Raw genomic sequence first — 22,327 nt, 5'->3', positions numbered from 1 at the left:
ATCCCAATATTCATGCTTTTCTTAGAGTTGATAATTGATACCTAAAAAGACATAGAATTGTGTCAATTACCCTACTGAAATAGCATATATTATATAACATTCAGGTGACAACTAAAAATATAATCTAGGAAGCATGAAGTTAAACACGCACCATTCATATTATTATAAGACGAGATGGAAATTGAATCAAAAAGACGTGGCTACTCTGTTATTAATAGTTCAATATTTCTGAGCTGAACTTCCTCACAAACAGTACATGTTCCTTAAATAGATGTGCAACAGTAGTGCATACCAGTACATTAACAGTTCAGAGGGGGAGCTAAAAAAAACAAATTAAATTGAGAGGAAGTAACGAACGCCTAAACTTTAACTATCAGTTTTTTTATATACAGCAGCTTTGAAAAAGGCACATTTAATTTTTTTTCTGATATTAAACTTCTCATTTATTATACTAATGCCAGCTGCTACTATTATTATACTAATGCCAGCTGCTACTATTATTATACTAATGCCAACTGCCAAATATGACACTTACAAAGTAATGTAATTTATGAACAAATATAGAAAAGAGAGAGTTTTTTTTTTTTTTCAATTCAATAAAAACTTAATTTTTTTTATTTTTTTTATTTTACAATTCATAAAACGAGTTCCACATGGGCACACATTGCGGGTGATAACCTCCCTGTGCTGATTTGCCGGGGCTAAGCAAGTTTCTGATAGGGCTATAGCCCCGTCATGCCCCGCCCTAGCACCGCCACTGCTTTTACTTGAGTAAAAAGTTTCAGATAAAAAAAAAAAAACAAAACAAAAAAAAAAATACTCAAGTAGTTAGTTACTAGTTACTTTGGATCATATACTGTATATAGTCTATTTTTATTTAGATATATAGATTAAATTGATGTAATTGCGTGTGTGTGTGAGTGTACACACACTGCCATTCAAAAGATTTTTAATTATTTTTTTTTAAATGTAATTTATTTCAGTGATTCAATTCAGAATTTTCATCTGCCTTTACGTCAGTCTTCATTGTCACATAATCCTTCAGAAATCATTCCAATATGTTGATCAATGCAGTTCTTGTTAGCTTTCTATTAAATCAAAGAATCCTGAACAAAATGTCACAGGTTCCAAAAAATATTAAGCAGAAAAACTGTTTCCAACACTGGTAATAAATCAACATATTAGAATAATTTCTGAAGGATCATATGACTAGAGTAATAGCTGATGAAAATTCTGATTTGAATCACTGAATTAAATTATAGGCCTATTTTAAAGTAAATTAATTATGTATTATAAATGTATATTTCTATAACCTCTGACACTGAAACCTCTGAAAACTCCTCATATGACTGCTACCGTCATCTGAACATAACGAAACAAATGCTCACTGACGGATCTTCTGTTCTGCAAAATGTAAACATGTAGCCTATATTTCTGCAAGCGTAAATATTGTAAAAATATGAATATTAATTGTGTCTAGAACAGGTCACGCGCCACTGCACAGAGCTAACACAGGTTTGGCAGGTGTTCATTTCATACTGTGACAGCTTATTGAATGTATAAATTATACATTGTATTTAGTGTATAAGGTACATACACAACTAATTGGTAATGTCATTGTGGCCTTGTGTTCTGTAATCAAATGAGGTCTGTCTATACCTGTGGAACCGTAGACAGCACACGCGGTGCTCATCTTATAAAGATCTTTATAGAGCGCTAGCAAACAAGCCTTTGGCCATCGCTCATTGCCCAGAGAAAAGTAGATGGCGCGTTTCGAATAAATTGAAGCAGTAATGAGAGGAGCGTCGCCCACAGTAACGAAATAAAAGTACAATTTTTTCTCTAAAAATGTACTCGAGTAAGAGAAAAAGTACCCATATTTAAATATACTCAAAGTATTAGTTATGCAAAAAATTTACTCAAGTAAATGTAACTCGTTACTACCCACCTCTGATCTCTCATTAAACATTTAAACAATTTTTAAGGGGAAATGTGAGTGTGTTCATTTAATTCATGTTTAATACCTGCAATTTTCCCAAGTAATATAAATATCTTAATTTGAAGCATTTCATTTAGACATTTGATCACTTCAATATTCAATGTAAAGCATGTTTTTTAAACTATTACAGTGGCCTTGGGGCCAAGAGGGTTAAACAAGAAAGAAAACACTTTCTCAGAAGTCAGTATGTGTCCAATACTGAAGCTTTATCAGAGCATCAATACTGGAGTCACCTCTCCATATCATTAGCCTGAACGTTTGAAAGGTGAGAGACACAAATGTGTAATAGATTGGGTTGATGTAGGCCACTAGAGAGTACTAGATTTCATGTTTAACCCCCCCTACTTGCTCCTGTCCTGCACTTTAAATCTTGATACACAAGAGATGACATCTGAGCTGCCTTTCAATCCTGCAGTACTGTCTCAAGTCAAGGGCCTCACTGGCAAGTACAGCTGTAGGTATACATGACTAGTTTTCCATGACAAACACATCAGCTTTACAGCAAAGTTCAGCTTCAATCAACTTTTATGCAGCACCACTTACATTCTCGGATTCTGTAGCAATTTGCGAAAGTCCCCACACACTTTTTCTGACCGTCCCACCTTTACGGACCAAACCGTGGTGCTCGTTGTGGCTGAAAAGCTCCTCCATTCGTTTAGTGTCCAGCTCAAAGTTCTCGAGGTTACGTTGGGCTGTCCACACATTGCGCTTGCCCAACACGCTGTGCCTGGGGATGGCGTCCCAGTTGAAGTTGCGCATTTTGGAGCGCCGCTGGACAGTCCGGGTGAAGGGGTCCCCCATAGATGAAGGAGGTGGGGGTGGTAGTGGCAGTGGTGGTGGCGGAGGGGGAGGAGGAGGAGGGGGAGGTGGAGGACCCATGAGAGGGGGCTGTGAAATATGTATGCAGGGTGAGGTCTCATTTTGAAAGCATCTAGAGGGGTCAGGAGGCAGAGGAGGTAGAGGTGCCATGGTTACAACTGGAGCTCCATCCATTGGTGGACACGGAGTGGACAAATCAGGACGGATCTGATAGAAATATCAGGAAAAAAATATATAAAAATACAAAACAGTGAAGAGGCAAATTATGTGTCATACTTACCCAGAATTCTAAATGAACACTGCACTTCTAAAAAATAACTTTAGGCATAAGCAAAGTCAAGTCGCCTTTATTTATATAGCGCTTTTAACAATACAGATTATGTCAAAGCACTTGACAGTATAAAATTGGAGGATAGAGTGTCAGTAATGTATAATTATAAGATTAAACACTCAATTTTCAGTTAAAGGCATTTCATTATTGAATTCAGAGATGTCATTGTCTAGCTCAGTTTAGTTTAAATAGTATCTGTGAAATCAAATTGACGATAATCGCTAGAAATTAAGTGTCCCCAACTGAGCAAGCCAGAGGCGACAGTGGCAAGGAACCAAAACTCCCTCTGTGACAGAATGGAGAAAAAACCTTGGGAGAAACCAGGCTCAGTCGGGGGGCCAGTTCTCCTCTGGCCAGACGAAACCTGCAGTTCAATTCCAACCACAGCCATGTCAGATTGTGCAAACGGCTTATCCCGTGGGCTTGTCCTGATGGGGCATTTTAATTTATAATTTAATGTATTTGTTATATTTGTGTTTTATTCATTATTTCCATTTATAGGATTTATTCATTTGCTATAATTGTAATGTACAGTTTAATGCATTTATTGTTTCTCAGTCTATTTTTATAATATATATTTGTTTATCATCATTTTAATTTATGGTTTAATTAATTTAATATATTAAATGAATAAAATGTATACCATCAATAACATTATTTTGCCCCCACACTGACAGGCATTAAACCTTACAAAACTATGGATTACTGTTGGATAAAACCAAATGGCGAGAATCAAAAATAGCCAACATAAGAATTTCCAAAGATAACACTTGCACTGGAAGAGCAAGTTGCTTATTTAAAAAAGGTAGCTGTGTGAGCAAACCACAAAGTCAGATAATACTTTACAAGATCAATTTGCAAAGGTACTTCAACAGGCAGTCAAACAAACCATTTAATCAAGGTTATCAAGCATAAAGGCAACTTTGCATATCACAAGTACTTTGGTCTCTATACTTTAAACTCTATTGGATGCTTAATTTTATTTCAGCATTTAAAAGTAATGTTTTTGACTTGGCTATCATTATAGCCTACAAATTGATCATTTTTAAATATATAAATATTAAATGGCATTTATAAACATTAACAACTACTATCTTTTATATATTATATACATTATTATTATTATATTTTAATAAAAGCTATTTTTGCATTAAACCGTACATTGGCAACGAATGGACGTAGTACGTGACTTGCAGCAATTCCACATGTATACAAAAGTGGCCGATCAAACAAATACAATGATAGACATCACTACATTATTCCAGCTCTATCTTGAAAACAAAATAGTTAACGCCGATATTGTGCAAAATGATGGTGAAATTACATTGACAGGCATTTATCAAACTTTGAAATGTGCAACTCTCAAACAAGGGAATAATTAAAAGGCAGTACACGACCGATTATCGGAAAATTATGAGAAAAACAACAGAAAGTAACAGACAATGTATTTCTTTATGGATGTACATACCGGTAAGTAAATAATATCAGGTTAGTGCTGATGAAGGCTTAATCAACTGACGTCCATTGCTGGAGAAAGTCAACATACAATCCACATGTCAAACGCCATCAACTCCCAGCACGAGCACTTTAATGGATGAGAGTGACCACACCCCCTCACCTGAGCAACTCTCACCTTTGCTATTTATAATGCATCTTGTTTTTCAGAAAGAACATTCTACATAATTAAAGAAGAAATGAAACTACACAAACTGGGCCATTATGTTAAATTATTTTAGGAACAATCTTGCACGCTGGGTTAAAACAGGTCGCGCGACTAGAGTTTGAATCGCAACGGAGCTGTCAAAGGTAAGTCGTGTCGTGTTTTGCGGTGTATAAACGAGCAATGCCCTCTCTCGGCTTTATTCAACAAGTGTAACATGCACAAAGTACGAATTTGTTACTTGAATCCAGTCGGGTTTCTGTAGGCCTATTTTTTTGTGAAACCAACGTGCCTATATAATAAGTCGAGAAAAAGTTATTTCTCCTCATAAACAGGTTTAAATGTTTTGGTAGAAATAGTTTTGAGAGAAAAGGTTGGTTATCTATTCAGTCAATGTTACAGTCTATAGAAACTTAAGAGACGTCTGTAGTTCCATATTCAACATTTCCCTCTAGTGGTCAGCATTCATTTTGCATGGGACAAACAGGGTCAAAGTAAAAAAAAAACATAACAGTACATTGGCAAAGTACAAATGACACAAAGACCATTTTTGCAAACTTTTCAAATTTTATCTGATGGGGTTTTGTACGTTCGTTGGTCAAAGGTTTGGTCAAATCCAGGAGCAAAGGCTAACATCGTGGGATTCCAGTTTCAAAATCTGTCAATTATCTTTACATATATACAATCATTCATAAACTACAATACCACAAAGCAGCCTAAAATATTGATTGTATAAATATGTTAATATTTATAACCCTTTCATTCTGCTATGCTCTAAAACTTCTAATGGAGTACACATTTCAATGCCAAACACTTGTTAACAGAAAAAAAAAAAAACTTAATGGATGCATTTGATCTAAAAGGAAATGAAATTTAATTAGTGTTCAGGAGGTCTAAATTTAAAACCCCATTGGTCTGGTACAAATGTCCATCACTTCATGAATCATTTCAGTCTCTGAGGCTCAAGATGGAAGCCTTTTCTCCAGCTCTGAAGATGAAAATCACACACATTACCTTCTCTGCAGCCTGACAAATGTGCCAGGACATAAACAAAATACTTGATATAAAAAAGTCTCTCTTCTAGGGTTACCACGTGGTCCTTAAAAACAAAATCAATTTAGGCAATTTAATTTAAATGCAATTTAACAACAATTAAAAAAAAGACAAAAAAAAAAAAAGACATTGTACGAGCTTCAATAGTTGATAATTGACATTCAAACTAAATTTCAAACATTCTTTAACATTCACAAGAAACCTTTCTGTTTTGTTTTCCCTAAAAACATTTTCCTGCACTACTACCCATGTAGTGTTTTACTGATACTTTGAACAGGATTGAATCACAATGCATGGAAATGTACAGCTAATGTCATCAGACCTGCCATGCAGAAACACACAAGGGACAGACAATATAAGCATACATGAAAATACACCTTCTAAAAACATCTTCAGTATTGCTTCATCTCAAGCCTAGAAAGATTTAATGCAATGTTCAAAAGTACTGAACATTAGATCATAGTCGTTATTTCAGTCTTGTGTTATCTAGGCTGACAAACTATAAATCTAGGCTGACAAACTATAATCTGACAGTCTGCACTTTAATCATTATCACTGCATCAAGTCTGTTTTAAGCAAAAACAATATTTCCAAGTGTATTTTGAGCATGTTGAAAAAAAAATCTTACAAATTTATTGACAAAACGCTATCAATGAGCATTATGTAAACCCAGTAAGACTCATCTGATTATACCATCTGATCACAAATAAAAATGCATACAAAAAAATATATATCTTGAAATGTTTATATTGTTAAATTACAAAATCTGTTTGATTTTGTACTATATTTTTGTGAAACTTGTGAGGGTTAATGGAATAATACATTAGCACCAACATGCCAGAAAAAAAAGTTACCGTGATATTAATGGGTATATAAATATTTCATTGGGGAAAATTGCCTTTTTTTTAACCAAGGCAGATAAAGGTATTTAACAGGGTGCATCAGAACCAATTGCAATTTCAATGCACAATATTAGGGCTTTGCTGATGTTAACAGAACACAGGTCAGTACATAAACTTTAGTGCATATTTTGGTGGATAAAGAGGCAGATCACAATGGGCCTCAATAACTGGTCCATGTTAAACAAATCAAATACAACTCACACATACACTTCCTTGATTAACTTATGATTATTAACTTAAAAATGAACATAATATGCCTACAAATATTCTATGGCATTATGCATGGGTACATAATGACAAACTATAATTGTCAAAATAAAACAAACTGCAAAAAAACTCCTCTCCTTTAGAGAAAACAATCATGCTTCATAAATTCAAAGCTTTAAATTATCAATATTTAATAAAGACTTTTAGATTCATGTTCCGGGAACTTTGTTAAAAACGTGCAGGAAACTTTATCCACATCTGATGAAATTCAGTCCATAATATTTTTCTGTATTATTTTGAGGTTAAATAACTTAAGATGAGTAACTCATTTTAAGATATTAAATGTAGTATTTCATGTATTCAAAGTATTTTAAAGAGAGACAACTGGACAAGGATTGACTTAACAGTATTCTCATGGCCTAGTAAACATACAAATGTACAAGGATGCAATACCAATATCAGATAAATCTATATCTGAATTTTATCAAAATAAAATTACTTTTTGTTAGAACCACTGACACTGAAAGCTCTGTGATAGATGGATCCCCCATGAGCAACAAGACCAAATCTACAATAAAGAAAAAATACAGTAGTAGCAAAATAAATAGCTTTTCACAGAAAAACAAAAGGAAAAATTTCGTAAAGATGTGGTCAATGGCAGAGAGAGAGAGAGAGAGAGAGAGAGAGAGAGAGAGAGAGAGAGAGAGAGAGAGAGAGAGAGAGAGAGAGAGAGAGAGAGGAGAGAGAGAGAGAGAGAGAGAGAGAGAGAGAGAGAGAGAGAGAGAGAGAGAGAGAGAGAGGAGAGAGAGAGAGAGAGAGAGAGAGAGAGAGAGAGAGAGAGAGAGAGAGAGAGAGAGAGAGAGAGAGAGAGAGAGAGAGAATAATCTGGAAAAAAAAAACGGCTGTTCTGGCTGATATATCAGAAGGATTGTTTCAGTCGGTTTAATGATATTTATAGGGATGAAGCTGAAACTGATACCTTTGACATTTGATTGGAGCCTTTGGGACCGGTTACATACTAGAGGTGACTATTCAGACACTTGAAAACAGTCTCAGAGCAAGAACAGGTTAAGGAGAAGAATTAAGGAAGAGAAGTGTAGAGAGAGTTAGTGTGAAGGAGGCTTTGTTGGAGCCCCTGTCTCTGCTAGTATCTCAGAAAGCTGGTCTCTTGTGGTCCTACTGTGTTGCTCTGTGTGGCTAAAGACATATAATAGGAAACCAGGGGTAAACGGGCAATTTCACTGTTCCTCCAGCCAAGAAGGTTTGTCAGCCCCTGGTGGTTTGAGTTTAATGTTGAACTGCTTGAGGGTCTGTTCCAGCTGTTGCTGGTTTCCAGCAAAGTAGGCAGAGATGGCATTATGGAACAGCAGAAGTTGCTTGTGCATCACTTTGACCTGTGAGAGAGATACACAAATCATGTCAGATGACAAGATAGAAACAATAAATAGATTACAGGCTACTTGAGTGATTTCAAGAGGAAGTTATGCGGGTGTTCGAGCACCTTGTTTTCTTCCAGGAACTTGAGCTTGATGATGACATCACTGCGGAGACGTTCATATTTGTCCTTGTGGATCTGGTACTGCTGCTGAGCAGCCTCGATACGAGCCATAGTAACAGCGTCCCGTGGGCCCATGTTCAACTCTTCCAGATCTGCTCTGTATGCATCGAACTCTAGTCTATAGGAGATCAGAAAAACACCATTAAAAAAACACCACCACCACCAAATTAAATACATTTTTATACAATGTGATGCCCAAAGTTGAAAGTTATTTATGATGTAATCTGACATTAAAGGTAGCTAGAATTGCATCAGATAAAAGCACAAAGCATCAAAGGTTTCTCAAAGATCTCAACATGTACCACACAAAATAAATAACTGTGATAGAGGATATGCTACTCCTTTTTCTCTTTTCAATCTAAAGACTGAGTAAGAGGGCCAGTCATTGTCAATGCCTGTCGGTGCCTCAGTCGGAGTTCATTCAATACCATCTCGTCTGCACGTGCAGCTATATTCGATACTAAACCAGACAACTGTATCATATAATGACCCTCTCAACGTCCAGTAGCATCACAGGCTAATTAACCTAAAACACAATTCAAGTGCTTGAATTTCCAGCCCTGACAGAAAGTAGGGCCCAGTGCCTCTTCATATTGCAGACAAGTAGAACACTTGAAGCACCTTGGAAAAACAAAAACAAATGAAGGCTACTATACTACAGGCTACAGAGCTGGAATAGCTTTTACCTGGCATTCTCATACATCTTGATAGTCATCAATGTGTCTTCCATTGTTTTGTTCACCAGTGTGTTGATGCTGGACACAAAGAAGTTGATGGCACCGAGCAGAGTCTCTCCATTCTTGCACAACAACTTCTGTGTTTCTGCATTATATTCGAACTCATCCTGTGCATAAACAATACCACAAACCTAAACTTTGAATTGAAATATAAAGCTGAAATCAAAATATAAATATTAGAGGAAAAATGAAAATGAGAAATATTGTCTTGGCAGCTAAATGGAATAAAATAATTTGAAGTACTAAAATGATTCAAACTAAAAATAAGATAAATTTAAACAGAAAGATTTAAATTAAAAAGGAAAACTGAAAAAAATAAAAGCCAATTCAAAATATTACTAAATGTTATAAGAGTATATAAATAATACTAAAATAACACTCAGCTGTACATGATAACAATCAGCTTTCATTTTTCAAGTATTTTAGACAATCCATCCAGCAATATTAGACACATTCTTTACTGATGTTGTGTATAAAGTAAATCCAAAAACAATTATGGCCTTTTAGCTCTTATTGACATAATCTTCCCCGTCTGTAAGCACTAGTTATTTTTAACATTGACAGTTTGAATTATACATTCCGCAACAGCATGAAATACTTGAGTATGATTACAGCAGTCCCATAATTATGCATGGCAAGCACAACAAATGTCATAAATCTTAAATTGGCCACGTGGCCTCACCCGAAGTTCTGGAGACTTCTGACTGAGGTCAGCAAAAGTGTCTCCGAGGGCGTGCTGCGTCTGCACCATGCTGTAAAAGTGGTTGGTTAGCGCTCGCGCCAAATGCAGCACATTCTCGTACTTTCGTTTGGTTTCCCGCAGAACCTCAATCTGAGCCTCCAGCTCCAAATCCACAGTACGTGAGCCACGGCCAAACCTCTCAGAGATCATCTGTTTGGTGCACTAAGGAAGACACGGAAAACACAAATGGCATACAAATGGAATGCAAATGGATTTAGAATACGAGTGGTTAACAGCACGACATCTAATCACAAAAGACAAGCATTCACTTGACAAACCTTGTATGTGTTCAGGCCCCATTTCTTCACGATGTCAAATTTCTCCACAGCAACTCCTCTTGTGGCCTCATCTGCTGTCATCGAGGAATTGCTACTGCCGTGATGCATGTTGGACCCTGATACACAGAACATACTTATAGTAAGTTTCAAATTACATATACACTGTACAACTGTCTATACTTCCACATTATTTCCACATCATTTGCATATATTGTTGGTATAACTGCATCATAGAGACAGACAGCTCTGAAAGTGCATCAGCCATATGTGAACCAGATGAGATGACAGCGAATAAATGAAAGTGTTTTACTGAGTGGGGGGAACATGTTGCCATAATGTTGCCTTAAATGATCCAGCGCTCTTTGGAATACCTGGGATACAGGGGATGTCTTCTGATTGGTGGGCTATTCGGCAGGCAGCAATCTGGCTTGGGGCAATGCTAACACCCCTAGACTTCATTCGCAGGTCTGGAGGTGGTCATGGCCAGGGAGAGCAGGGGATGTTGGGGGTATATGATGGGGAACAGGGAGTAGGTGGTGGATATGTAAGAAGTTTTACAATTATTTAGGCAATTGGGAAAATGATTTTTACAATGGAATGGGTTATACCATATGAGTGAAGTGTGTAATACCAATGCATGCGTGTGTGAATGTGAAGGAAGAGCAGAAGGATGGAGGGAGGGGAAAGCGAAAGAGACAGAGAGAGAGAAGGTGATGATGATGTACTAAGATGAAATGAAAACAAAGCAGACAACTGATATTTTGTTAAATATGCAGCCTCATGACAAACAGATTTACAGTTCACTTAACATCACACGACTTATTTTAAACCCCAATGTCTGATAATTTATTTTTAACTACAATTATTCATTTAAAAAAACATATTTTACACCCAGACTTTCTGCAGCAGATTTTTCTAAACATTTCCTCTACAAAGTCAGCAAGATTAAAGCCAGAATACAGTTTAAACTGATTTTCAAAGGAAAATGACAAAAGGTTCCTCATTAAAAAATTCCTGCAAGTGAAAAAAGCAACCTTAACACTTAAGAAAGAAGAGAAAGAGAAAATATAGCCCAGTCCAATCTGCTAAGAGAGAAAAGAAAAGCCAGGCGATTAAATTTATTCCTGTAGTACAGCATCCCATACCCTAGGAAAGACAAAAACAGTTTTGAAAAGGACTAGAATTCAAGGCACTATGGGAAGGTGGAAAACAAGAAAGAAGAGAGATGTGTTACGAATGAGGCATGAAAGACTTTGCCCTTCACTTGGAATGCGTCTGTTGCCTAAAAAGTCAGTGTTAAGACGGACCACAGGGCCTGAGAAAGGGTAAAAGAGACAGAAGGTCCTCACTGAATCGGACGTGAATAAATTTAAGGGGCCAGGATGGTCACCTTAAAATCACAAATCCCAAATCCTGTCCACATGTAACTAAATTAAAATAAAATCAAAAGCAGTCAGTTTTGGTTGGGTTACTTTGCAAAAGTTAGCCTCATTTTCCATTACAGAGGAAATTTATAAAAAAAAAAAAAAGCTGAAGCTTATTTGTCTATTCGGATCTGTGCGTTTTTCACTCTGGTTAATGTCAAACTTGTAAGCCATTAAGCATGGGTCAATGAATACCTATACACATAATGACCAATGCCTCTGGAGGCCCTGGGGTCTCTTCTGGATTGCACCATAGGAAAGAAAGAAATTGAAAACCCATAGTGGAAATTATGCAAACCATATTGTACAATTCCAAGTGTATCTAGGAAAAATGAATGCATGTATTTGCTTTAGAAAGACAATTGTCATCAAAGTAATTCCAATCCAAACAAGATAAATATCACTAATAACAAAACTCCAATTTTGACTGGGGTCAAGTGAATCTAAAACTAGCCTAATTATACACAGATTCATCTCCCCAGCCCCTTTAAAAAAAAAAATAAATAAATAAATAAATATATATATATATATATGGCACAGTGCAGTAACAATTGGGTTTTAGAAGAACATGATTTTACCTTTGATGGAGCTGGTTGGAATGATGCCTTCTGTTGTACCTCCATAACCACCTGATACAATGCTGGTCTCATTTAGGTTGGGCCCAGACACCATGACCTGCTGTAAGTCCTACAGAAATTTAAATAAATAAATAAAAAGAGGAAGAGATTTTAAGAGCGTAATACAATAACCTAGGCATTCTTTTTCATGAAATGAACCAATCAAAACAAACATTGGCAGAGGTTGTAAAATGTTAGAAAGAACATTTTAGGGTTAGAATCACACTAGACCCAGAATTATTAAGAATCATGTGCCAGTGAATCACGTAAAAAAAAAAAAAGTCAAATTTAATTTCCTGTGAAAACAAACCCTCTGAAAAATCTGTTTCCTTGATGTAGTAAAAGAATTTGACACCAAAGCTTAAAAGGCATTTGCAGCACAAAGAAAAAGTCTGTTATCTGAAACAAGTCAAATTAGTGACTATAAAAACTCTCAACAACCCACACCAGTGTGTTACGCGTTATCTGAGACAATAAACTAAGAAAAAGAGCCTTCTCATAAACATTATTGCTGATAAAATAGGGGTCTTTAATTGGAGGTCTGCAAATCCGCAATGGTTTGATCAGCTGTTTTTGATGTGTTAAATATAATATTAATTAAACTCTGACTAACATTAAATAAAGTTTAGTTAAACATTTGAATGTAATGTACAAGTATATGACTATGTCTATCAATAATGATTATTTAAATGGCTTTCCAATGCAAGCTTCATAAACCATGACCTGAAAAGTCTGACCCTTCATGTAAAAAAAAAAAAAAAAAAAAAAGATTCAGTCATAGTGCTGTATGCAGTACCCCCTTTAAATAACAAAACAATTCATTGTAAAGGTTAATAAAAATTTAATTGAACATACAGAGTTAATAAATACTAAAAGGTCGCTAACAATGGGTTAATACTTCAGAGAGATAAAACAGGATGTTTTTCAAAACAAATAAAATATGTATAATCTGGATTTGTAACTGACCTCAAACACTGATTAACAGGGAGTGACACAGGCCAAAAAATAATGTGTGTGATCTGAAAAACATCCTGTCCATTCTGACCAGGTTATGGGGAGAACTAAAATCATTATCTGCCGGAAAGACATACATGTGCAGGCATACACACACACTCTGCCACTCTTCCCAGTGTTCCCTCTCACCCTGAGGCCTGTGGGACTCCCTACCTTCTCTCTTAAGCGCCACTGAATCTTTGCAGCCTGCACAGACATCAGGGAAGAACATGACAACAAAAAGACAAAAAGAAAGATAAACAAACCAAAAATGAAGCACAATGTAAAACAAAATCAGACTTGGAAACAGCGATGAAGTAAACCATCAAACACAAAGGAATCCATATTTTGCGGCCAATTAGCACCTGTTAATACAATAAAGACAGGCTTCCAGGATTGACAATAAAAGGGAAAAAATGCATGGAGTTACAATATTCTGCATTATTTCAGCCCTAATTAAGCAACAAATAAGCCCTTTTATTAAACATGAGTCATAAATTGGGTTGCTAACAGATCCCTGTCAATCTAAACATCAGTGACCAAAAGTATAATTAAAAAAAGAAAAAAACTGATGCCACTCTTTCTCTCTCTGGGTAAAGAAAGACAAGAACATTTAGAAAGTCTGTTGTCACACTCTGGCTCAATGCGCCTGATCTATTTAAAGACAGAGTAACGCCAAAGTACCATCTGCCTTCAGCTGAGCCATTATTGCAACTGTGAACATGATCAGCCACAGTCATCCTAGGATAAGCTTTTGAAAACGGACATTAAAATAGAAGGGGAAAAAAATAAAAAATAAAACAAAGAACCTTTACTTCCTTGTAGGAATGATTCAACATCCTATCGCTACATGTCTGTTTGCCTAACACATCTTCTCCCGGATCCAGTGCCTCAGTTTAGTTGTCTTACAGAGGTGTGTCTTGTGACAACATTACCACTTTACCTTTTCTTTACAATGGTTTCAACAATACAGAGGTTTGAACACTTTGTGCATCGCTGAATTAGCCTTCTACTTCTTAAAAGCCTAAGACAGGACACACATTAGATTTACACTTAGGTATCGCCACAAGCCATTTTTATGAAATTAATGCATATTACTGTTACTTGTTTACATGCCTGACATCCATTATTTTTAATGGATTTTAAGTCCTCAAGAAAAAGCTGGACAATTATAAACTGCAATGTTTGTATCACCTGCTACCTTGAGATCTTTTCTCATGGCTGATATTGTGAAACCTGCAAACAAAACTAAACCAACTGGGCAGACAACTATATTTTAGACTATGAAAACCTAACTCTAGCTATGAAAACCACACCTCAACCATCCACATTTTGATGCTTGACACTTTGTTGATTTGATACAGCTTCAACTTTGCAAATGGAAAAAAAACTCAACCAATAGGGTGAGTTCAGGTAAACTGCATCTGAATTTACCTGAATCACCATGTATCGCTCACCTGCTCCAGGCTGTCATCTTCTGCCAGATTCCTAGAGTCCCCATTACTGTTAATAGGAATCTCCATAGTGGCTGCTTTACTCATCATACTGTCCGCCATACTGGAGTGTTACTGAAAGAGAGAGTGAGATAAGGAAAAAGATGAGAAAATAAAACAGAGCTCTTCTGATCTGATATATTACAAAAGTTTGTTTGAGACATGTCAGAATAACATATTCATACATTCACAGCTGATAATTAACAATGCAGACCAGACCTCACTTCAGACAACAAATGCTAGATTTTCACAGGCTCACAAGGTCAAAGTGAATGATAAACAAGGCCTGCTGTCATTCTACTCAAAACACCATTTTGCGAAAAACACAATGTATTTTGGGAAAAAATATCCCTTTAAAATCTATAAAGCCTTCTATATTCCACATACGTTTGCCGGAAGCTATAGATGGAAGAGTTTCCTCAGGAATGTACTGTTGAAACGCACTTATCAGATCTGACAAAGCCCAACCCAGTCATTACCACGAAAGGAACTGCCATGACGTTCAAGGAGTAGATCTTTCACTTCAATCTAATTACCCCGGTTAAAACCCCCTCAAGTTTCTAGGTATTTCCATCGATACTTGCTTTGGTTACTCCTTCAGAGTCTATTCCCACACCTGCGGGAGGGCCTTCGCAGCAATGAGTGAGCAACTTCAAGCAGGCTTTCATTGTTAGCTCTCATAAAGCTCCCTGGCTCAGCCTCCTCAATGGGCAGAGGAAAATATAGGCATGCTGGGAGCTATGTAACAATCATGTGACTCATGCAAGTTCGTCTAAGCTTCAGCTTTAGACAGGCGCTCAGAGAGGGAGGCTCGGTGCTCAAAGGGCCGATCTGAGCGGAGGCATCATAGTCTGCCTTCACAGAAGAGCCATTTAATTCTCCTGAGTACCAGAGCATGAAATTTAGGCAGGATAAAAGCTAAAGGTTCAGGTCTTATCTGTAAACCACAGGAATGGAAAACTGGCATTAATAAATTTGCAGTTAGTGAGCAGTGGTGATGGCGGTGAGCCAGTGCAAGTGCTCCTTTACAATAATGATGGAATGCTGGGAATAGGACCATGGTCATGGGATGTGGGCCGATGTGACCTTATTGAAGGCATTAAAATAAGCACCATTTAGCATAACGAAACTGTAACAAAGTCCTTATGCCAGAAAGCAATGTTTCAATTTGTGGCTTGCAGTATCATCTTTGATTTACCAGCTACTTGTCCATGAGAATGACATTGTTTTTTACTTATTAATACTTTGCATGGTGGTCACTATCATCACCTACAGAGAGATGGTGTGAGGATGACACTCACAATCCACTGTAGAAATGCTATTATTCAGAAGGACATCTGGCATCAATTTAGATGACATTTTTGCAACCTGTTGTCATATACAGTATGAGGAACCTCCAGAATAGCTCATCTGGAAACACGCCTGGGTGGCTGGACAGATTATTTTTCAACTGAAGTGTAATTATGTTGCTCTACAAGGCTTCAAAAGATACACAACATCGTTGCCTATAGAATTGTAATTCAACAGCCATGATAATACTACAACAACATGCATCAATGCCTTTTTTCCTGTGACTTTCCACTGGATCTGCAGAGGCAGCATGCCATCTAACTAAGGCTGCATCTATGACAACCACTACAGTGAAAGGAACATGACTCCAGCTAGGTGGCTGAGGTAATGTTGCCTCATTAAGCGTCTTCCTAAAACTAAGTCTAAAGGGACGGGAATTTGCGGTTTATAACAAAACAACCAGTTTTGACAAGTGATGAGGATTTTGATCCATCCAAGTGATTTAAATATTTAGAATCTGTTGACTGAAAATATTCATTCAGATTCAGTCAATAGGTGGCTACAAGTGTGTTGTGAGCAAGTCATTAAATAATTCACTCCACCAAATTCTCAGCAAACACCAAGTGGACCAAAACAATGATTATCTTCTATTAAAATGTGCATGCTTACAAATCTAAAATATACAATATCCTCACAAACAACAAAACAATTGTTTTTCTATTTAGTCAACTGTTGGCAATGACATTTATCTCTAAGGCTTTTATTGTTGTTAGAAAAAAAAACAACGACATTAGCCTAGACAGAAACTCGTTCAGTGAAGAATTCGTTCAATTCGTGAAGTATTCACAGACAGCACTCAAATATTATTGGCTCGTGCTATACTCAGTCTTGAAAAAATAAATGCAGTTATGAGCTCAAAGGAAAAATGTGTTAGTACATGCAGGTGAACGAAAACGTTCACTTAAGTGATGAACGTATCGTTGATATGTGGGGTTCGTTGACTACCTGGGCGAACAGGTGAGACAGGTGAACGGCGACCATTTTCATGACATTTAACTACAACATCATTCACCTGTACAGGCTCGAGTAAAATGCCTTTAATCGGTTTTCCCCCTCTAAATAAAAGCACAGGATTTCTACTCCGTTTAAAGATTTTTATTACATTATATGGCCTGTTCAGCCGTGAAACAGTTCTGTATTTTATTTCCCATAACGCATCATTGTTATGTGTCAGGCTGGCTCAAGCATCCAACGTCCAAGTGACCGTCCATGTCGCCCAAGGGCCTTCAATTAAAATAAATAAAATAAAAAAACGTTTTACATGCATCAAGACAAATGACACACTTGATCAGCAAGATCGCTAGCTAAAGCCACATATTGTTTTTTTGTCGTCAAATATTAAACCAAAACGCACTACATTAATGCAAATTATAAACACTGCATAAATGAAAAAAAGAGACCTAAATGATTATCTTACCTGTGTGTTTCCTATTGTAGGATTATGTTAGCTATTGGTGACGCGTGCTGGATATTTTATCCCAGTTCATGCGCAATTATATACTGCCACTTCCAAAAGAGTGAGGAAATAATAAAAGCATGCATTCATTAATGAAGGCTGCTTATGGGCTGAATTTATATTAATTCATGAGCAAGCTGCTCTTCGCGTGTTCAACCGTTCCCACTAACTTATGTCCGGCGGCTTGTTATTATTGGGCGAATCAGCCTCCAGTAGCCCGAAATGCCTTGCGGATCTGACGACAGGCGCCGACGTGGAACATGCAGATAGCGCGAGGAAGAAGCCATGATGGGAAGGGAAGAGAGGAGACGATGCACCTGTCGAAGCTCCGTGTGTTGGATATTTTACAAACAACACCGATAATAATAATAATAATAATAATAATTGTTCTTCTTATTGTTATTATTATATATATTAAAAAACAGAGACGATTGAGAACGCCGAGTGCCTAATAACCTACAAAAACTAACACATTTGTTCAAACTGTTTTGTTAATATTTACTTAAAAATTATCTGTTTTATGTCTATTAAAAAACAGCAACAGGAAACCCACAGAAGTAACACAAGAAAGCCATTAAATCCAGCAACTGTCCAGTTGATCAGAGGGTGGCAGTATAAGGCAGTATTTCAGTATAGTGCTATAGTGCTACACCAAGTGGTGAGTTAAAATGTGGAAACATGTTGGCCTTACTCAATTAAATAAAAGGATCTTTGCCTAAAACATACGGGAAGTAAAAAGGAAACTGTAAGTAAAAGAATGACTTTTGCCTTTAACACTGTAACGTGTTCAGAATGTTGTGTTGTGGAAAACAATGGTTCAATGTTAATGTTGGGAACTGTTATTGGATGTTCAAGTGTATAGGGAATGAGGGTCCACCCCCCTGGGGTGTGTGAAGGGGAAACTGAGAGAAGGGGGGTCAGAAGAGTACCTCCCTGGTTCAAGTGCGGTTCTCTCTCAAGTCGGGGTTGTGGCCGACAGCAGCCCAAATAAACACCTTCACTTTCTGACTCAGACATTTTTTAAAGTACAGTCATTGTCACAGTTTTATACAGTTTGCAAAATGTGCTCTATCAGATGAGAATCTGTTTGGTACATTCTGTGATTTGCAGGCATTAAATAGAAGTTTAAATACTGAATACTGAATAAAATTGTTGTCTGCAGTTGTCTAAAACAGTGTAATGGTTTTTACAGTTGCTAATGTCGAGATTTTAAGATTTGCTAACTCAGTATTAATTATATTTCTGTTATCTTGCCAAAATTTCAATAATTAACTAATCAAACCATAAAATGCATAAAATCTTGAATGGTTTGTTCTCAAAGGTGCATTTCCTGCTTTGAAATGATATTTTTTATATAAATGTGAATTGAATATCAAAGATGTTTAGATTTATTTTTCTTATAGAAATGCACATTCAATTCCTAAAATATTTTTTACTAGTGAGATATTATAGGGCTATTATTTTGTTCCAAAAAAAAAATCAAAAAATTAATTTTAAAAAATTCTCTTTCATTCTATCCAGCAGCTTCACACACTCACTCTCAAACGCTTTCTCACAGCTTCTCACTCAAAGTGCCATGAGATTGTCTGTAAAAAAGGCCAGAGATCAGAGTTTGCATCCAAACCTCAGGTTAGCAGCGTTGTGGTGGGTCCTGGTGTTCAGTATCTCAGCAGGGCTTCCCTGCATTTCATATAAAAATTTTCTGTTTGAATCAAGCAAACAACCATCCAAAGCATCAAGGGATTTTTATGATTATTAATGCAGTATGCAATTGTTGGCTTTCTCAGTCATGTGTAAATGCATTTCCTAATATATTTTTCCTAAAGCAGCTACCTTAACTTGGCAGGTGAAGGCTGTTAACAGGAAAACCTGTCATTCTTTAGAGGTGTTTCAGAAGTTTCCCTCAGCTGCCAAAGTTTTTTTTGTTGGTTTATATATCATGGCACTGTAATGTGGAGCTTGCACGTATGACTTTTTGTTTAACAAGCGATTTGCACGTACAGTGATGTTGTAAATGTTCCCCACACACAAACTCACACATTACCCAGTCATTACACACGTAAAACAAGCTCCACAAGGAAAGTATTTAAAACCACACTTTAGTTTTAGCCAATAAAAAGAGGAATTTAAAAGAAAACCAATCCCTCAGACTCAGAAAAAATATTATTTGGTGACCTGAACTTCCCAAATACTCAAGGGGTCTGTGGATATGATGCTCTTTTTCTGGATAAAAATGCAATTTGTACTGATTAATTTAGATTTTTTAAAGTAAGAACTCAACACGTTTCAAATATATACCATTTAGTATTTTGAACATCCTTATTTGTCACAGACTCATACATGAACCACTTGGTGGTGCTGTAACCTACAAAGATGAATCTGAGTGATTGCATAAGAACTTATGTTTTGAAAGTTGTAAGAGAGAAAACTAGCCATCACCTCCCTGTAACCTCATTCACCTTAAATGGCTGCATTCATCTTGACATGTTTGTGAGTTTGACGTTTTGTAGTTTACAATTGGATGCACGTCATAACAGGCAAAATCCGGCCAATACAGCTGAGACACATCGACACACGTCAGCAAAACGTGATTTGTACTTCTCACGCTGCCAAATTCTTCACGTCCCTCATCATAAAACGTATCTAATAAGGTCTCTAATGAGATCCTGATCGAGCCATTGCTTTAACATTGAGCAGTTCACCCTCTGGCTCTGAATACAGTCTGGTTTCGACTAACTCTCTCATCAGTCAACTCAGAAAAACAGTTGTAAGTAAGGGCATGAAAGAGATCCTGGTTCTAATTCTGGGGTTTACTGTCTTGCACAAGGTGAACAGTACACATAAAGATTTATTGCTGATTATATTTTACCGACTGTTAGGCCAAGCATTATTTGAATTTTGTTTAGTCTTTGTATCATTGTTTATCGCTGAATAAATGGCTTATTATTTGGAAATTACAAGCACAAAGCTTTCATCAGTTTGACACAGAAACTGTGTTTTATCTAAAGCAACTTACAATGCAATGAAGATATATATGTTTTTGGGAACTGAACCCAAGACCTTGGCATTGCTAACACCATGCTCTACCAGCTGAGCTACAGCAATAAGAAGACAGAGCACACCTTGTATATGTACATGATCTCCTCTCAGTGTGGTTCTTGTTACTTGGGTCCAGACCAAAGCACAGATGACTGATTCCTGGATGTGAGTGCAACAGCAGCCCGTGGGATCAGCTCTGGAATGCTGCCATCACTTGTGAAGAATCCAGAGTCATGTTTATGAGATTAAGTACCAAACTGCACTCCTGGCTCATCGGATGACCCCAACATCCCACCTCCATATATTTCATGAGGAACCAGATGCCATTTAGAAAGGCTGTGTGTGTATGAACACATACGTATGTATGTTCACATGTGTGTATTTGCATGAAGGTGCACAACTTGAAGCAGTTGCTGGAGCCCCTTGCTTTCGGCCCACCGTTCTTGCCCCAAACCACCCTCCAGAGAGCACAGAGACATGGTACATCACGGGCTACTGACTGATCCAAACCAGCTCCCATGAGACACACAGCACCAGTTTGTCTTTGTATGTCAGAGCCGGCCGAAACTCTTCTGGCCCAAGTTAAATCAAATTATTTATCAAAAAAAAATTATTTTCATCAATTGTAACAAGGTGAAATAAAATAAAATGTAAATACTAAAGATTAATGTTGAAAGATCTTTTAGGAAAGTTAGATTTGTTGACTTGCCGTCAGTGCCGATAGCCTTGTAGGCAGCACACCGATACAGCGCCATTGCGCTACAGACGTCCCGAGTTCAAATCCCGGCTCAAGAACCTTTCCCGATCCTGCCCCCCCCCCCCCCCCCCCCACCTCTCTCTCCCACGTCTCCTCCTGTCAACTCTAAACTGTCCTTTCAACATAAATTTCGACACATAGATTCACTAATGTGTTTCTCAGAGACACGCAAAAGTCAGTTCTGCTTTGGCTTAGTTTGGAACAATTTTACTGGAACAAATAGACTGATAACGTTGTGTCTGAAATGTAGTTTTAAATATAATATCATTTAATGTTCATTTTTACAGATATATACACGTTTACAGAAGTTTCTCTGTTTGAAATTTATTTTACAGCATCTACCAGGCCATTGCACAATATCACCTTCCCACAATTCCCTGTTTGATGTGAATTGTGTCAAGGATGGCTTGAGAAACTTTCAGTTTCACCCATTTAACAGTGCAAGGTTGCCTGCTGCTGCCAAAAGGCTACTAATACACTGCCAAGGCATTTAAACCACAAAGTTAAACGAGTAACAGGACTATTGTATTTGAGAAGCACTGAACTCTCGCTGCGTTTCAAACATCATGAGGTAAAAGTCTCTATGTGGCTTTGCCCTCCTCAGTTTGGAGTTTTTCTCTGTGAGCATAGCAGGAGAGTGTACGCATCTGTGTTTGTGGGAGACTGCTCTGTGACAAAGTGTTCACACGCAACTCAACAGCCAGCTGCAGAAATTCAGCTTGTTTTCTCCACAGAGCTGTTTCTGACCAAGGAATCGAAATGTTCCCCATAAATCACCTTTAACCATATCTGAGGGCCGAAATCAAGTTCCAAAATGATTTCATTTATCTAAGCCTTTTTCATTACAGATCTGTAATTAATTTGCTTCAACGAACGCTAAACGAACAACGAATACACATGGTAAGTGTTATT

General features: G+C 37.1%; 2 protein-coding genes across 4 annotated transcripts in view; both read right to left on the bottom strand.

Moving 5' to 3' along the window:
* fhdc3 (FH2 domain containing 3) overlaps positions 1–2,800 on the bottom strand; it is a gene marked incomplete at its 5' end in the record, with an annotated part of 8,137 nt that extends 5,337 nt beyond the window's left edge. Inside the window, 2 exons of the mRNA XM_079410211.1 lie at positions 1–41; positions 2,543–2,800. The exon at positions 1–41 is cut by the window's left edge and continues 21 nt beyond it. Coding sequence (XP_079266337.1) covers positions 1–41; positions 2,543–2,800 — 299 coding nt within the window. The remainder of the gene's footprint in view (positions 42–2,542) is intronic.
* Positions 2,801–7,867: 5,067 nt separating this feature from the next.
* On the bottom strand, positions 7,868–17,761 carry LOC306865612 (arfaptin-2-like). 3 transcript variants are annotated; one of them, XM_079410324.1, is made up of 10 exons: positions 17,581–17,761; positions 14,778–14,888; positions 13,495–13,527; positions 12,289–12,397; positions 10,658–10,753; positions 10,287–10,402; positions 9,949–10,170; positions 9,216–9,373; positions 8,473–8,647; positions 7,868–8,365 (listed from the first exon to the last, which is right to left on the bottom strand). In XM_079410324.1, exons 2-10 carry the CDS (start codon positions 14,874–14,876, stop codon positions 8,210–8,212), a joined length of 1,164 nt encoding a protein of 387 aa, XP_079266450.1. In that variant the 5' UTR covers positions 14,877–14,888; positions 17,581–17,761; the 3' UTR covers positions 7,868–8,209. The 3 variants fall into 3 exon arrangements, with proteins under 3 accessions (XP_079266450.1, XP_079266448.1, XP_079266449.1); XM_079410322.1 differs by lacking the exon at positions 10,658–10,753; XM_079410323.1 differs by lacking the exons at positions 12,289–12,397; positions 13,495–13,527; positions 14,778–14,888; positions 17,581–17,761 and having other exon boundaries at positions 10,658–10,714.
* Between the last annotated feature and the right edge of the window lie 4,566 nt (positions 17,762–22,327).

Source organism: Barbus barbus (assembly GCF_936440315.1).
Source record: "Barbus barbus genome assembly, chromosome: 47".
Classification (NCBI taxonomy): domain Eukaryota; kingdom Metazoa; phylum Chordata; class Actinopteri; order Cypriniformes; family Cyprinidae; genus Barbus; species Barbus barbus.
The sequence above is the reverse complement of the archived record's forward strand: the minus strand, read 5'-3'. Positions and strand labels throughout refer to the sequence as shown.

Excerpts from the sequence above, each read along its gene's own strand:
- LOC306865612 (XM_079410324.1), bottom strand. The coding sequence starts at position 14,876 with ATGGCGGACAGTATGATGAGTAAAGCAGCCACTATGGAGATTCCTATT. Across the intron at positions 10,403-10,657 it reads AGACATCCCCTGTATCCCAG|GGTCCAACATGCATCACGGC; the intron begins GTATTCCAAAGA and ends TCTGTGTATCAG. Across the intron at positions 8,648-9,215 it reads AAGATGTATGAGAATGCCAG|ACTAGAGTTCGATGCATACA; the intron begins GTAAAAGCTATT and ends GATCTCCTATAG.